The sequence below is a fragment of the Somniosus microcephalus genome, chromosome 23 (assembly GCF_052327205.1).
Source record: "Somniosus microcephalus isolate GS21.2 chromosome 23, FLI_Smic_1.0, whole genome shotgun sequence".
NCBI classification, from domain to species: domain Eukaryota; kingdom Metazoa; phylum Chordata; class Chondrichthyes; order Squaliformes; family Somniosidae; genus Somniosus; species Somniosus microcephalus.
In genome coordinates, this window is record NC_141009.1 from 11,567,283 (window position 1) to 11,583,805 (window position 16,523).

General features: G+C 50.0%; 1 protein-coding gene across 1 annotated transcript; it reads right to left on the minus strand.

The window, feature by feature from the left end:
- Positions 1-645: 645 nt before the first annotated feature.
- LOC147101648 (solute carrier family 53 member 1-like) lies at positions 646-14,739 on the minus strand. The gene is made up of 4 exons (XM_085965139.1): positions 14,665-14,739; positions 12,899-13,035; positions 6,718-6,927; positions 646-709 (listed from the first exon to the last, which is right to left on the minus strand). The coding sequence occupies exons 1-4, from the start codon at positions 14,737-14,739 to the stop codon at positions 646-648; spliced, it is 486 nt and encodes a 161-aa protein (XP_085821265.1).
- Positions 14,740-16,523: the final 1,784 nt, after the last annotated feature.

Genomic DNA, 16,523 nt, shown 5'->3' on the forward strand with positions numbered 1-16,523 from the left:
TAACACTGACCATCTCTCTGGCTGTATCTCTTAACGTTTTGCTATCCTAATTATACGAGATTCTATTACCCGATTTTGTTTTGTACACTTAATAAGCACTTTAGATCTGGGACCCTTTAATTCCATTGACATTAATGGTCCAGGCCAGCAGTTTAGAAACACAACTGATGATGTCGGTACTCCAACGAAACAATTGGACAAGGATTCAGACCCACAATTCCCCCACACAAGTTTCTGATCTTGTGCTGCCAAAAGATGAGGAAGGGGCGGGTGGGTAGGGAAGGGGAGCGGGGAAGGTGCTGAGCAGAGGCCAGGCACTCCTTCCCACAGGGAAAGACAATTGGAGGATGAACCAGACAGGGTCAGAAGCCTGGGACCAGAGCAGATCTCTTACTGTTACAGTCTGGGAGCGGACATGTGGACCAAAGGAGACAGACAGAGCAAGAAAACCTTCGACAAGTGCAGGAACATTTGAAAAGAACTATCACTTTTTTTGTTTAAAAAGTACTTTGTTTTACAAAAGTGTGAAATTTCTCTGAAGTCGGTGACTTCAGAATCTTTACATCATTGAACTTTGCCCGGATGAGCTTTGGAGTGTGCAAAAGAACCCCCACGTCTTCCATCAGCTATTGAAGGGAACCTAGTTCAGCTCTTTGTAGCATCACCCTCCGTCTCTTCAATGTGCACTTTAGTTTCCAAGCTTTTGACCCTGAAGAAGAGACAAGTAACATTTACTACAAAGAAACACATCTTCTTTAAGGAAAGACTCGCATTCATATAGTACTTGCTCACATCTCTTGGGAACATCTCCAAGTGCTTCACTCACAGTGAATTGCTTTGAAGTGTTGGAGACTGTTATATAGCCAATCACGGCTGTCATTTTGCACACAGTAAGATCCCACAAACAGGAATGAGATGAATGACCAGTTCATCCATCCTTTCGCCAAGAGATCTTTTTTTACCTGAATAGGCAGGTAGGACTTGCAGATTCTCTGTGTGCTTGAGAAAATAATATGGCATTCTGTGATGTGAAGGAGCCCGGGTGAGCTGTGCCTTCCAGACTGCTAACGCTGGACATATATTGATGTTCCTTCATCGTCGCTGGGTCAAAATCCTGGAACACCTTAACAGCACTGTGGGAGTACCTTCACCACACGGACTGCAGCGGTTCAAGAAGGCGGCTCACCACCACCTTCTCGGGCAATTAGGGATGGGCAATAAATGCCGGCCTTGCCTGCGACGCCCACATCAGGAGAATGAATAATAAAAAGTGAAATCTATCCTGCCTGAAAATTGGGAAGGATTCAGTGAAATACACTGAGCTGCTTGGCTCCTAAGTTAGCAAAATTGTATTGTCACAGATCTTAAAAACAAAAGTCCACTATAAACAGAAATTGAAACACAGAAAGAAACATAAGAATTAGGAGCAGGAGTCGGCCGTACGGCCCCTCAAGCCTGCTCCGTCATTCAATAAGGTCAGGGGTGATCTTTGACCTCAACTCCACTTCCCCGCCCGATCCCCTTAAAAAAGAAAAAGAAAGACTTGCATTTCTATAGCGCCTTTCACGACCACTGGACATCCCAAAGTGCTTTACAGCCAATTAAATACTTCTTGTAGTGTAGTCACTGTTGTAATGTAGGAAACGCGGCAGCCAATTTGCGCACAGCAAGGTCCCACAAACAGCAATGTGATAATGGCCAGATAATCAGTTTTTAGTGATGTTGATTGAGGGATAAATATTGGCCAGGACACTGGGGATAACTCTCCTACTCTTCTTCAAAATAGTGACCATGGGATCTTTTACGTCCACCTGTAAGAGCAGACAGGGCCTCGGTTTAATGTCTCATCCAAAAGGCGGCACCTCCGACAGTGCGGCACTCCCTCAGCACTGCACTGGGAGTGTTAGCCTAGATTTTTATGCTCAAATCTCTGGAGTGGGACTTGCCTCTGAGTCAGAAGGTTGTGGTTTCAAGAGTGTTACCCACTGAGCCACAGCTGACACTCTATCCTTTAATTCCCTTAGATTCCAAAATCTATCGATCTCTGTCTTGAATATGCTCAATGACTGAGCATCCACAGTCCTCTGGGGTAGAGAATTCCAAAGATTCACCACCCTCTGAGTGAAGAAATTTCTCCTCATCTCAGTCCTAAATGGCCGACCCTTTATTCTGAGACTGTGATGCTTAGGTCGAGTAGCGGACCAAAAGCATTTAATTCTTATACCATTTTTTTAACCTGGTGTGATCCTATGAATTTACACACTGGTAAATAAATAGCAGAACCGCGGGCGCCCAGAGAAACCGGCATGGTTAAAACAGCTTCACAGTAGCAAAATTCCCCAAGGTGCTTTATTGGAAGAGGGGGCGGGAATGATGGACACCAGGCAGGAGTTAGAGTGTTGGGGGGAGGTAACTAAACACACAGTTGGAGAGACAGGTTTTGAGCAGGTGAGGAGAGATGTGACAAAATGGAGGTGGGGGCTGGTTAAGGAGAAAATTCCAGAGGGCAAGGGAACGGTGGCTGAAGTCTCCTTGCTTCAAATCACTTTTTTTATATTCGTTCCTGGGATGTGCATTTATTGCCCATCCCTAATTGCCCTTGAGAAGGTGGTGGTGAGCCGCCTTCTTGAACTGCTGCAGTCCGTGTGGTGAAGGTGCTCCCACAGTGCTGCTAGGGAGGGAGTTCCAGGATTTTGACCCAGCGACGATGAAGGATCGGCCGATATACTTCCAAGTCAGGATGGTGCGTGACTTGGAGGGGAACTTACAGGTGGTGGTGTTCCCATGCGCCTGCTGCCCTTGTCCTTCTCGGTGGAAGAGGTCGCGGTTTGGGAGGTGCTGCCGTGCATCTTGTAGATGGTACTGTTAAAGGAGCAGTGTAGCTGGGGAAAATGTCTTGGAAGCCGCTTTGAAGATTTGGTGCAAAAATAGGAATGGGTTTCGTGACATCGCTGGATTTGCCACAGTATCTTAATTTTGTTCCATTTTTAGTGGAAGATCCGCAATGCAATGCACTGATGCTGGAACTCCACCTGCCTCTCTCTATAAGCAAGCTAAGGTGTGCAGTACCTGCTTCCTGCCAGTGGGCGGCGCTGTTTTGTAATGGGGCAAGGTGGACAATTCACAAAGAGCAGCACCGCCACCTACTGACTGCAAGTGCTTCCCACAACAAACGCCTGGAAATGAGTGGATTATTCTTCTCCCAATAATTTCATTTGCTCCCAACCTTCAGTTTTCCTTGCCTCTGCTCTGGAAGGTGCTGAATTAAGATCGGATATTCGCTGCTCATGATGCGGTCTCCTCTACATTGGGGAGATCAAACGCAGATTGGGTGACCGCTTTGCGGAACACCTCCGTTCAGTCTGTAAGGGGGACCCCGAGCTGCTGGTGGCCTGTCACTTTAATTCACCGCTCCATTCGCACTCAGACCTCACTGTCCTCGGCGTCTTGCACTGTTCCACGGAAGCTCAGCGTAAGCTCGAGGAACAGCACCTCATCTTTCGATTAGGCACTTTACAGCCTTCCGGACTCAACATAGAGTTCAACAATTTCAGATCATAACCTCGGCCCCTATCACATATATATATTTTCTTTTTTTTTCTTCCCTCCCACATGGCAGCTGTCCTTCATTCTGCCAGTGCAATTCACACCCCATCTAGAGCCATCCTTTAATAACAACAGAAAACGCTGGAAAAACTCAGCAGGCCCGGCAACATCCGTGGAGAGAGAAACAGAGTCAACGTTTCGGGTCGAAACCCTTTTTCAGAACTCTGAAGGGTTTCGACCTGAAACATTGACTCTGTTTCTCTCTCCACAGATGTTGCCTGGCCTGCTGAGTTTTTCCAGCATTTTCTGCCGTTATTTCGGATTTCCAGCATCCGCAGTATTTTGCTATCGTCGAGCCATCCTTTATTCAATTCAAATTCAAATTCAAATCGCTTTATTGGCATGATAAGGTACATCTTATGTTGCCAAAGCATCGAAAAACATTTATGGTTGAACACATAAATGCAGATCTATTCATAGTGTATAAACAGATATATCCCTGAGTGTATAAATATACATTCGTATAATTTGTATATACTCTTTTCTTAGGTTTACTGGTTGTCCCTCTGTTTATGGCAAGCTGTAACATAGTGTGCCGCTAAGGTTACACAGTTTCTCTGTTCCCCTAGTATAACCTGCCCCATTACCACCTCCTCTCGCCTTGAATATCTCTTATTGTCTCTCAATGTCTCTCAAGCTCGCCTGCTTTCTATCCCATCACTGACCTTCCCTTTTGTTCTTTCATCCCCTCCCCTTTTTCCCAGCCCCTAAACCTGCTTTCCCTTTCCTGCTTTTTTCCAGTTCTGACGAAAGGTCATCGACCTGAAACGTTAACTCTGTTTCTCTCACCACGGATGCTGCCCTGGCCTGCTGAGTTTTTCCAGCATTTTCTGTTGTTATTTAAGATCGGATAAGATTGTCTTCTGGTGCCTTATTCAAGTGGGATGAGAGGGTTGTCCTATGAGGAGAGATTGAGTAGATTGAGCCTATACTCTCTGGAGTTTAGAAGAATGAGAGGTGATCTCATTGAAACGTAGGATTCTGAGGGGGATTGACAGGGTAGGTGCTGAGAGGCTGTTTCCCCTGGCTGGGGAGTCTAGAACCAGGGGGCACAGTCTCAGATAAGGGGTTGGCCATTTAGGACTGAGGTGAGGAGAAATTTCTTCACTCAGAGGGTGGTGAATCTTTGGAATTCTCTACCCCAAAGGGCTGTGGAGGCTCAGTCGTTGAGTATATTCAAGACAGAGATCGCTAGATTTTTGAATACTGAGGGAATCAAGGGATATGGGGATAGAGCGAGAAAGTGGAGATGAGGTCGATGATCAGCCATGATCTTATTGAATGGCAGAACAGGCTCGAGGGGCCGAATGGCCGACTCCTGCTCTCCCGGCCAGGCTGCCACCTTGCACTCTCCGTAAATTTGAGCTCATCCAAAACTCTGCTGCCCCGTGTCCTAACTCGCACCAAGTCCCGGCCGTCCATCACCCCTGTGCTCGCTGACCTACATCCGCCAACGCCTCGAGTTAAAAATTCTCATCCTTGTTTCCAAATCGCTCCATGGCCTCGCCCCCCTCCCTAGGTCTCTAACCTCCTCCAGCCTTCCCAGATCTCGGGGCTCCTCCAATTCTGGCCTCTTGCGCATCCCCGATTTTCATCGCTCCATCATTGGCGGCCGTGCCTTCAGCTGCCTGGGCCCCGAGCTCTGGAATTCCCTCCCTAAACCTCTCCGCCTCGCTACCACTCTCTCCTCCTTTAAGACTTTCCTTGAAACCTCCCTCTTTGACCAAGCTTTTGGTCACCTGCCCTAATATCTCCTTATGTGGCTCATTTTCCGGTTTGGTGCCACAGGGATCGGCGCTGGGGCCTTAACTATTTACAATCTACATTAATGACTTGGATGAAGGGACCGAGTGTAATGTAGCCAAGTTTGTGGTTGATACAAAGATGGGTGGGAAAGCAAGTTGTGCAGAGGACTCAAAGAATCTGCAAAGGGATATCGACAGGCTAAGTGAGTGGGCAAACATTTGGCAGATGGAGTACAATGTGGGAAAGTGCACTTTGGCAGGAAAAATAAAAAAGCAAATTATTATTTAAATGAAGACCGATTACAAAATGCTACAGTTCAGAGGGACCTGGGGGTCCTTGTGCATGAAACACAAAAAGTTAGCATGCAGGCACAGCAAATAATCAAAAAGGCAAATGGAATGTTGGCCTTTATTTCAAAGGCGTTGGAGTATAAAAGCAGGGAAGTCCTGCTACAAATGTACAGGGTATTGGTGAGACCACACCTTGAGTACTGCATACAGTTTTGGTCTCCTTATTTAAGGAGGGATATACTTGCATTGGAGGCAGTTCAGAGACGAGTCACTAGGTTAATTCCAGAGATGAGGGGGTTTGACTTATGAGGAAAGGTTGAGCACGCTGGGCCTATACTCATTGGAATTTAGAAGAATGAGAGTTGGTCTTATTGAAACATATAAGATAGTGAGGGGGTTCGACAAGGTAGATGCAGAGAGGATGTTTCCCCTCGTGGGGAAATCTAGAACGCGGGGGCACAGTTTTAAAATAAAGGGTCGCCCTTTTAGAACTGAGATGAGGAGGAATTTCTTCTCTCAGAGGGTCGTAAATCTGTGGAATTCTCTGCCTGAGAGAGCTGTGGAGGTTGGGTCATTAAATACATTTAAGCTGGAGATAGACACATTTTTGCAAGATAAGGGAGTGAAGGGTTATGGGAAGCAGGCTTTGAGCCTAAGATCAGCCATAATCTTTGACATGAATCAGTCATTCATGAAAGAAAGACTTATGAAATAATACTGAGCGGCCTGCGGGCAGCGCTGTCCAGGGAGAGTATAAATACTTGGGCACGGGCCCAGCTTGCGCAGGACATTCTTAACAGGAACTAGTGAAGGACACAACTAGACCTCCATGTTGTAAAACAGTTGATTAAAGCTTTGTTTAACGCTTAGACCAAGTGCCTAGTAGTTTTCTTACGTCAATCTTATTAAATGGCAGAGCAGGCTCGAGGGGCCAAGTGGCCTATTCCTGCTCCTATTTCTTATGTTCTTATGTATCAAATGTTGTTTGACAATCGCTTCTATGAAGCGCCTTGGGACGTTTTACTGCGTTAAAGGCGCTGCATAAATGGAAGTTGTTGTTGTTTCATAAACTGACCTTGAGCGTTTGAAGGAAAAGCTGGTTTTCCGCTTGCCACCTTTGACCTTTCCGCGATTCCTGACCCCTTCTTGCTGGTCCATCATCAGCAGCAGAGCCGCCTGGTTGCCCCCGGTTACGGGCGCTATGGAGATGTCGCGAACTGCTCGGAACTGACCACAGTTGTTCAGGTGCTCGTTTTCCAGCCGGAAGAAGTTCCAGACAAACCGCCTGTGGAGGGAGACGTGTTTAAAAAAAAAAAAAAAATCAGCAGCCGCGTTAAGCGCAAAAGCAGCAAAATGCCGCGGGACAGATGAGCCACGGTGGAATTAATCTGCGATAAATGTCTGCACTTTAAGAAGTTGAATCTCTCCGCCTTTCCCCCCTCGCCCCTGCATGTCATTGTTTGCTGCCTAAAGTGACCCCACTATTCCCGCCAGAATGGAGACGATTGGGTAATTTCCCCCCCCCCCCACCCCCGATCAACTGCTGTCAGTGACTGGGATTGATTTTATGCATATCATCTGTAGGCCTAGAAATTCAGTATAGCCACTTTTGGGGCGGTAAAGTCGGGCGGGCGCTAAAGTTTGCGCCCGCCGGAAAGTGGAGGCCACTTCGCCGATATTCAGTAGCTTTGGCCAAGGAGTTTGCTCGAGCGCTAAAACTGGCGTTGCACCCCTATCTTTAGGCGCTAAGCCGGCGGTGCAGACTGATACCGCCGAGGCCGGGCGCAGCGCAGGTGCGGTCATGTTTTGATTGACAGCAGACACCCTGGCGCCGGCCAGCTCTTAAAGGGGGAAGGGTCGACTTGGTCTGCTGCCACGCCCTGGATACTGCAGCCCTCCAGCTAGGCCTAAACACTGCTGCTGGAGAGAAATAGCGACAGCAAGGATGCAGAGGGCCCGTGAGCGAGCGCAGCGCTTCTCTGCCCATGATTTAAAGGTGCTGGTTAGGGCTTTGGAGAGGAGAAGAGATATCTTGTTCCCGGACAGTGGCAAGTAGGCTCCCAAGAGGCTGTACAGGAGAGCCTGGAGGGAAATCGGCCAGAGGGTCACAGCCAACAGCGATGTCCCCAGGACTGGTGACCAATGCCGGAAAAAGTTTAACGACCTCACTCGGTTGGTCAGGGTGAGTACCCTTTCCAGTGTCCTCCTCATCCTTGCATGTGCACCTCACATTATGGGCAAAGGGACCTCAAAGGCCTAATGGCCAGCCCTCCTCCAGCAGCTATGGCACTGGCATGAACATCAATAGCACTTTCTGCACTTTACACACTGGCCAAGCTATTCGACCATGGGAGGCAGTGCACACAACAACAGGGCACCACACTGGCCAAGCTATTCCACCATGGGAGGCAGTGCACACAACAACAGGGCACCACACTGTACTTAGAAGCCGTCCTTCCTCTTGCAGGCCAAGCTGGCCGAGAATCTGAAGAGCCGGACTGTCACCGGGGGAGGCCGTGCCTAGTTCCAGGAGCTCAGTGACCTGGAGGAGCGCGTGGGTCGACTCATGGGTGCCCGGGTGATTGGCCCCGTTGCAATTGGAGATGCCGACCCTGTGCTGGGCCCCAAGGGTAAGGACATGACCGTTTGGACCTCTCTCGTTCCCCTTGCGCTTCAGATCTACCACTGTCCGACCAATGCGCATAATGCCACCACTCATGCCTCCCTCGCTGACGCCCTGTCCTCACTCTAAAGCTACTCTTGTGCCTTCCCGCTTTCAGCTGGTGAGGAGGAGGTCCCTGAAGCTGCGAGTGTCAGTCCCTCGGAAGAGGAGGACGACGAGGAGCAAGAGGAAGGCGGCACATCGGGGGAACCCTCATCCGCGCCAGGGGATGGCAATGGAGGGGACACGTCTTGCCTGGAGGAGAGCCAGGGGGAAGTGTTGCAGGGGGGTGTAGCTCCTGTGCCCAGTGGCGTCCAGCCACGCGGGAAGGGTCGGGCAGCACGGCGGCCTTCTCCCCAGAGGGGGGGAAGTGTTGCAGGGGAGTGTAGCTCCTGTGCCCAGTGGCATCCTGCCACGCGGGAAGGGTCGGACAGCTCGGCGGCCTTCTCCCCAGAGGGGGGAAGTGTTGCAGGGGAGTGCAGTTGCTGGGCCCAGTGGCGTCCAGCCACGCGGGAAGGGTCGGCCAGCTCGGCGGCCTCCTCCCCAGAGGGCGAGTCCGGCCTCCAGTCCGGAGACGGTCCTCGCCCAGGAGGTGCGCCTCCTTGATCAAATGTCCACGGACTTGGATCGCCGCCACACCGAGTTCATGGGGGTTGTGGCACGGTTGCCTGAGGCCATTGAGTCCCTGGCTCATAGTGTGGCCGATTTCGGGGCCTCACAGGCCAGGGGTTTCGACCAACTCATGGCAGCACAGGCCAGGGGTCTCGAACAATTCGGGGCATCACAGGACGCGAGTCGGGCAGAATTCAGGGCATCACAGGACGCGAGTCAGTCTGAATTCAGGGCAGCACAGGCAGCGAGTGGAGAGTTGATGAGTGGTGCCGTGCAGTCACTGGCTGGTCTGATGCGGGCACAGACCAGGGCAGTACGGGCACTCACTGCTGCCACACTCGCTGTGTCACGCACGCATCGCCAGGGCACCCGCCGCGCTGCTGCAGCACAGCGGTCTGGCCTTCACCAGATTGCTGCGCTTGCTGCAGTGCCAGCCCGGCCGACTGCCAGTGTCTCTGGCGACCAGAGAGCACCTGGCATCAGCCAGCTTGCCCCCATTGCTGCAGCCGCCACTGCCACTCCCCCAGCAAAGCTGCGACGAGCTGCTGGAGAGACTGATGCTGCACAGCTGCAGCAGTCAGCAGCCGGCCCCTCCAGGGCCGGAGCTCGTCTAGGCCGACCCCCAAGGGCATCTGCCGTCACGCATTGTGCCCCTCAGGAGCCTTCCCCCAGCCTTGCAACACCCACAGGGCCCAGGTTGAGGCGGAGCAGCAGGTCGGCCAGGGGCCGGAAAAGCCTGGACAAGGACTCGCCCTCTCGGCACACAAAGTAGAGTGTGTTGCCAAATGTTTTTTTATATGGGGGTGTTTGTGTTCTGTATGGGGGGGGTTTATTTTGGTAAGGCCGAAGATGAAGGCAAATGTTTTTTTATATGGGGGTGTTTGTGTTCTGTATGGGGGGGTTTATTTTGGTAAGGCCGAAGATGAAGGCAAATGTTTTTTTATATGGGGGTGTTTGTGTTCTGTATGGGGGGGTTTGTCTTGGTAAGGCCGAGGATGAAGGCCATTTGGATGGACAAGTTTTGTTATTCCTCCCCAGGTTGTGGGAGTGAGATATGTTTTTGACTGTTTTTTGGGGGTCTTGTCTGTTTTTGGGTTTCATGTGGGAAGGGCCCTGAGTTTGTTCAATAAAGCTTTTTATTTATTCAGCTTGTCCATGTGTGATGTTTCAAGTGGTTGTTGCGTTAACCGGCTGAGGGCTTGCGGAGCGGCTGCATTCATGTGCCTTCATTGCCACAAGCCATTCCCTGACAGGGGGCCTAGAAGTGTCGTTCAATAAGCCGCCGACGGACGGCCCTTGGACCTTGTGGCTCCCTCCTGGGCTGGTACTCCTCCTCCTCCTCCTCCTCCTCATGGTCCTCCTGCTCGTCCTCCTGAGGTGGTGGTCCAACGTGAGGTGGCAGTGCCTGAGTCCTGCGGATAGCCAGGTTGTGCAGCATGCAGCAAACGACGACGAACTGGGAGACTCTATCCGGCGAATACTGTAGCGATCCGCCGGAACGATCCAGGCAGCGGAACCGTTGCTTGAGGACGCCAATCGTTTGCTCTATGATGTTCCTTGTGGCTTGATGGCTTTCGTTGTATGCCTCCTCAGCAGGGGTCCTGGGCGCGCGGAGCGGGGTCATGAGCCATGTACACAAAGGATAGCCTTTGTCCCCGATAAGCCATCCTCTTGGGGGAGGCTGTGCCTGGAACATGTCAGCCACAGTAGTCTGGCGCAGGATAAATGCATCGTGGCTGCTGCCTGGAAAGCGGGCATTGACAGCTAGGATGCGCTGCCTGTGGTCACACACCAGCTGTACATTGAGGGAATGGTAGCCCTTCCGGTTGTGGTAATCCTCGGCATTGTGGATAGGTGCCTGCATAGCCACATGCGTGCAGTCAATGGCGCCCTGCACCATGGGGAAGTCGGCGATCCTCGCAAATCCGACTGCACGCTGCTCCTGCCTCTCTAGGGTCATGGGGAAGGAGATGAATTGGTGTCTCCTTGCGAAAAGGGCATCGGTGACCTGCCGGATGCAGCGATGCACGGCGAACTGGGAGATGTTCGCTATGTCCCCAGCAGCGGCTTGGAAGGAGCCGCTTGCATAAAAGTTCAGAGCCACCGTGACCTTCACTTCCACCGACAGAGACGTCCTGCACATCAGCTGTGGACGCAGATCTCTGTGAAGCAGCTGGCAGATCTCTGCAACCACCTCCCTTCTGAAGCGCAGCCTCTTAACACAATGCGCGGCAGTCATGGTGAGATAGGACACCTGCTGGCGGTATTCCCTGAGTGGGTAAGGCCTACGTTGCCGACGCCTGATGGCCCCTCTGCGTCTAGGCATGGCTGCCCCTCTCACACAGCGTCTGCGAGCCCTTCACACATAATGCTGGAACTGAGGGTTGGAACCCCAAGCAGCCCCCATAATATACTTGCAAACAGTGAAATCACAATGAGTCAAATTTCCAAGCTCTGGCCAGAAGCCAAAAATACCTCTCCTATGTTGGCCCAAATCAGTAGGGTCTCTTCCTTGGTCTCTGTCCAGAAATCCGTAGCACTAAAGTCATTGCAGCAAAATGGCTGGCCTTTATAGTTCAGTGTAAGTGCCCTTTAATTAGCGCTCCCCGAGGCCCGCAGGGCCTCTGCTGCGTTCCACTTCACAGTTCTTAACAGCGCCACGCCCACATTGGGGGGCGCCACTGAAGTTCCGGTTTGGGGCGCACAAACGGCGTTGCACGACGAAATGACGTCATAAGCTGCGCGCGCAGCTGAGCGCGCGCAAACACTTTGCTCCGGCGCTAAATGTCAACTGAAGTTGGGCGTAGGCGTAGATCGGTCTGCGCCCGGGCGCTAAGTGCCTAGCGCTCGAAATCTACTCCTCTTATGGCGCTAACGGCTGGCGAACGCAACTGAATTTCTAGGCCGTATTCTGTAACTATCCTCTACTCACTGTAATTTGCTGGAGAAATAACCCTGCTTTTATCGGGAGACTTTGCTGTAGTTTCAGTCACGAGCTCAGTTTGCTGCAGTCCGTAGAGATTCTTTTTTGAATAGACTCCGTCGTGAGCTGTTCAAATGGACCCTGCTGTAAAATAGACTGTTTGCTGTGAATCTTGCCTCCAAACTCATTGGCCGACACAGTGGTGTCAATAGACATAAAAACCAGAAAATGATGGAAACACTCAGCAGGTCAGGCAGCATCTGCGGAGAGAGAAACAGAGTTAATGTTTCAGGTCAGTGACCCTTCGTCGGAACGCAAAGGTCACCGACCTGAAACGTTGACTCTGTTTCTCCCTCCATGGATGCTACCTGACCTGCTGAGTGTTTACGGCATGTTCTGTTTTTAATTGCAATATTTTGATTTTGCATTAGTGTCAACAGACACTCTGGTCATGGTTTCATCCATTTTCCTTTACGATTATGGTCGCTGGAGCGCCCCCCTTACTGGCTCAGCTGGTAACTGCACTGCACTGAGAGTCTGCGTTGAGCCAAGACAGCAGGATGAGACCATTGGCTCCCTCAGCACTGCACTGGAGTGTCAGCCTAGATTTTGTGGTCAAAGTCTCTGGAGTGGAACTTGGACCCACAGCCTTCTGCCTCAGAGGTGAGAGTGATACCCACTGAGCCACAGCCGGCACGAGCCAAACGCTCCCCTACACGTTGATGCCCTTCCTCCGTCTCCTCGGCATTGAAACCGAGACTCATCACACAATCTCCCGCTCAAACTCATTTATCTCCACAAGCTCAAAACCGTGGAACTGCTCATTTCCCTCAGCATTCCCTTCCTTCAGCCCCTTAAGAACGGCAACACCTCACCATTATTTCTTGACTGCCCTTGTTTTTCCTCCTGATATTTTTCAAACCTTGCCGCTGCCCTGCACAATGGACCGAGGATCTTCTCCTGGGTTTCTCACTGACTGGAAAAAAAACAATTTAACAGGACCAGGAGCTTCCTTGATCTTAGGTTCCCGTTAGTGCATTGAGTTGTACCGCCTCTTACCTGAAGACCTCCAGTGGTGCCAAGATAGTTGAGATAATTTCTGCCACGCCAGAATGCTTATTCTGAGCGAATAAGATGTTGAGAGCCCAGGCAATGCGCAGTACCACATCCTGAAGAATGGCACAGTAGTAGTAGACCTGCAGGGCAGAGGGAGTCCAGCTCAGAGCCAATTCTCATTAAGGAAAAGACTGATAACAACACAGGTTCAAATGAGAAGGGCTCTTGGACCCATTTAATCTCATTCTTCCAGAATACCAACCCTATTGTACAACATGGCACGTTCCATAGTATTTATGACACAGAAACAGGCCATTCAGCCCAACTGGTCCATGCTGGTCCTTATGTTCCACACGAGCCTCCTCCCACCCTATTTCATCTCACCCCATCAACATATCCTTCTATTCCTTTCTCCCTCATGTACTTATCTAGCTCCCCCTTAAATGCATCTATGACATTCACCTCAACCACTCCCTGTGGTAGCGAGTTCCCCATTCTCTGGGTAAAGAAGTGGCTTCTCATTACAGCTGTACCATCCACCCAAAGAAGCAGGCAGGCAGAACCTTAGTTTGAGGTCTACCATTGGCCTCAAACACAGCATAAAGGGAGTTTAAACAACTGCAATCCAGAAATGACTAACATTTGTCAATTATAATAGTCGACATCCCATGGGGAGTCAAGCCCTGAGTCTTCAGGTGAAATGGGGTTAGAGGGCTAGGGTAACACAGATGTAATTCAGTCCCCAGTTTAAAGTCATACATTCCTCCCTTATTTTCTATGATACTTTTAACATTATTTATAATTCAAATTGGAAAACTTGCGGCAATTTGTGAAGCAGAGCAGTAGAGCTGGTTGGAGTATAGAGGTATAGGCTGAGGAACTGGGAGAGGCAAAACTGAGGCTACAGCACCACCACTGGCAGGAGGGTGTAATTACAGAGTGACACCTTTACATAGGCAATTTCCATTATAAATGTAGCGTAGGAATTTATGATGGAAAAAGTTGACACAAAGTGTGACAAAAACATGACAACAGGAAGTAAGGTCTATAGCCAGGAAGTGCACACTGCTGTGAGATTTTTAATATATTATAAATAAATACAATGGGTGCTATATACACAAGAAGGTACGTTAAGGACAGAGGTTCCAGAAGATAAAGGTTGCTGCCTTCAGCTTCCAAAGGGTTTAAACAGCGAGCTCTCACCGCCTGACTCCCTAAAGCCTTTCCACCATCTACAAGGCACAAGTCAGGAGTGTGATGGAATACTCTCCACTTGCCTGGAGGAGTGCAGCTCCAACAACACTCAAGAAGCTTGACACCATCCAGGACAAAGCAGCCCACTTGATTGGCACCCCATCCACCACCTTAAACATTCACTCCCTCCACCACTGGCGCACCGTGGCTGCAGTGTGTACCATCTACAAGATGCACTGCAGCAACTCGCCAAGGCTTCTTCGGCAGCACCTCCCAAACCCGTGACCTCCTCCACCTAGAAGGACAAGGGCAGCAGGCGCACGGGAACACCACCACCTCCAAGTTCCCCTCCAAGTCACACACCATCCTGACTTGGAAATATATTGCCGTTCCTTCATTGTCGCTGGGTCAAAATCCTGGAACTCACTCTCTAACAGCACTGTGGGAGCACCTTCACCATACAGACTGCAGCGGTTCAAGAAGGGGGCTCACCACCACCTTCTCAAGGGCAATTAGGGATGGGCAATCAATGCTGGCCTTGATATGAATGCATTTTAGGTTAGCGGTGCACTTACTTTATATTGGTATACGGTCTCCTCCCTCAGAAATTTATTCTCCTTGGTCTTCTTGTCTAACAGTCCCCAGTCCATCTTCAGGTCCCACCCGACAGTGAAAATGGTGCTGACGCAGGCAGTCACGGCCCACAGGTAAAAGTAAACCTTCACACCGATCGTCAGCTGGGAGCGTTCTGAGGGAGAGAAAGCACATCGCAAGCACCTGCCTGTTAGAATTCATTCAGCTTCATTTGGATAACACATCAGAGGCAAGCCATTGAGTCTCACTAACATTGTGGCGATCAAACCTTGTTGGTGGGAGGGTGGGGGGGTGGGCGTTGTTAGCAACCAATGGTACTCTACAGTGAGGCGTGTAACCACGGCAACACGATGAAAGCATAACGAAATGTTTAGACCCTCCTCCGTGATAGAATAACTTGCTCCGCGCGGCAGGTTTCCACGTCACGGACTGCCGAGGAGCGAGAAAAATGTTGCTGCTCTCATCTTAACATTTTTAGTTGTCCTGGCAACACATATATGAATTGAAATTCGGCCAATAATATTAAGTTGAGGGGTGTGCTGCTCTGCACTTTCTAACACTAGTCAGGAGTCAGTCAGTGAGTTGGTGACAGTCAGGGTGAGGAGTGGACAGTAGTTGGCACTGGGAATGCCAACATGAAGCAGGGGCAGTCGCAGGTTTGAGTCCCAGTCTGAATAGGTCCAATCTGAGCCATGTTGAGCGGTGAGATGTCTCAAAACAAAAAGAAAGACTTGCATTTCTATAGCACCTTTCACGACCACAGGACTTCTCAAAGCGCTTTACAGCCAATGAAGTACTTTTGAAGTGGAGTCACTGTTGTAATGTGGGAAATGCAGCAGCCAATTTGCACACAGCAAAATCCCACAAACAGCAATGTGATAATGACCAGATAATCTGTTTTAGTGATGTTGATTGAGGGATAAATATTGGCCAGGACTCCGGGGATACCGCTATAGTGCCATGGGATCTTTTATATTCACCTGAAAGGGCAGAAGAGGCCTCAGTTTAACATCTCACCTGAAAGGCGGCACCTCTGACAGTGCAGTACTCTCTCAGCACTGCACTGGAGTGTCAGCCTAGTTTTTTGGGGCTCAAGTCTCTGGAGTGGGACTTGAACCCACAACCTTCTGACTCAGAGGCGAGAGTGCTACCCACTGAGCCACTGACTGACACGAGTTTGGTGGGGGTGGAGGGAAGGAAAAATAAAGAGGTGGCCAACTACAGAGGCATATACGGCGGTGATGCACCCACCCTCCAGGCCACCCTGTAGAGACGGCAGGCCAAAGAAAAAAGGGTAAATTTGCAAAGAGGGCAGGAACCTAGCCAAAAAGTCCCCCGAGAAACATGAGGTCCAAAAAGAACTGAACTGGAAGAATCTGGCAAATGTTATGGTAGCTATTCATCCACTGTCCTGATTGTAATCGGATCAGGAGGACATGGGATCAGCACTGAGGCAGAGAGCAGAGGTGGATGGTCAGAGCCTGATCTTGTACATGGTCCTGAAGGGACAGGATGAGCAGGAAACTTTCCTTATTCTTACTCTTATGAAATAGTTGCCCAATTCTCATTGGTAACATAACTACGTGGATTATTGATGATCAGAATTAAAACTGAAGTTTCTTTTTATGAAGAGCATTTGGCAGTGTCCAGGATCTGACTAAATGGTAACTGTTATTCATCGAGCGTCATGAAGGACATTTGAGACTGGAACTTGGCCCATCCATGTATGATTCTTCAATTCAAACACGCCTGGGCTTAATAAAAATACTTGGAGCCTCATAAATTAGTCCAACCCATTTCTTTTAATTTTCAAATCCAATTTCAATGTCATTGTGCTATC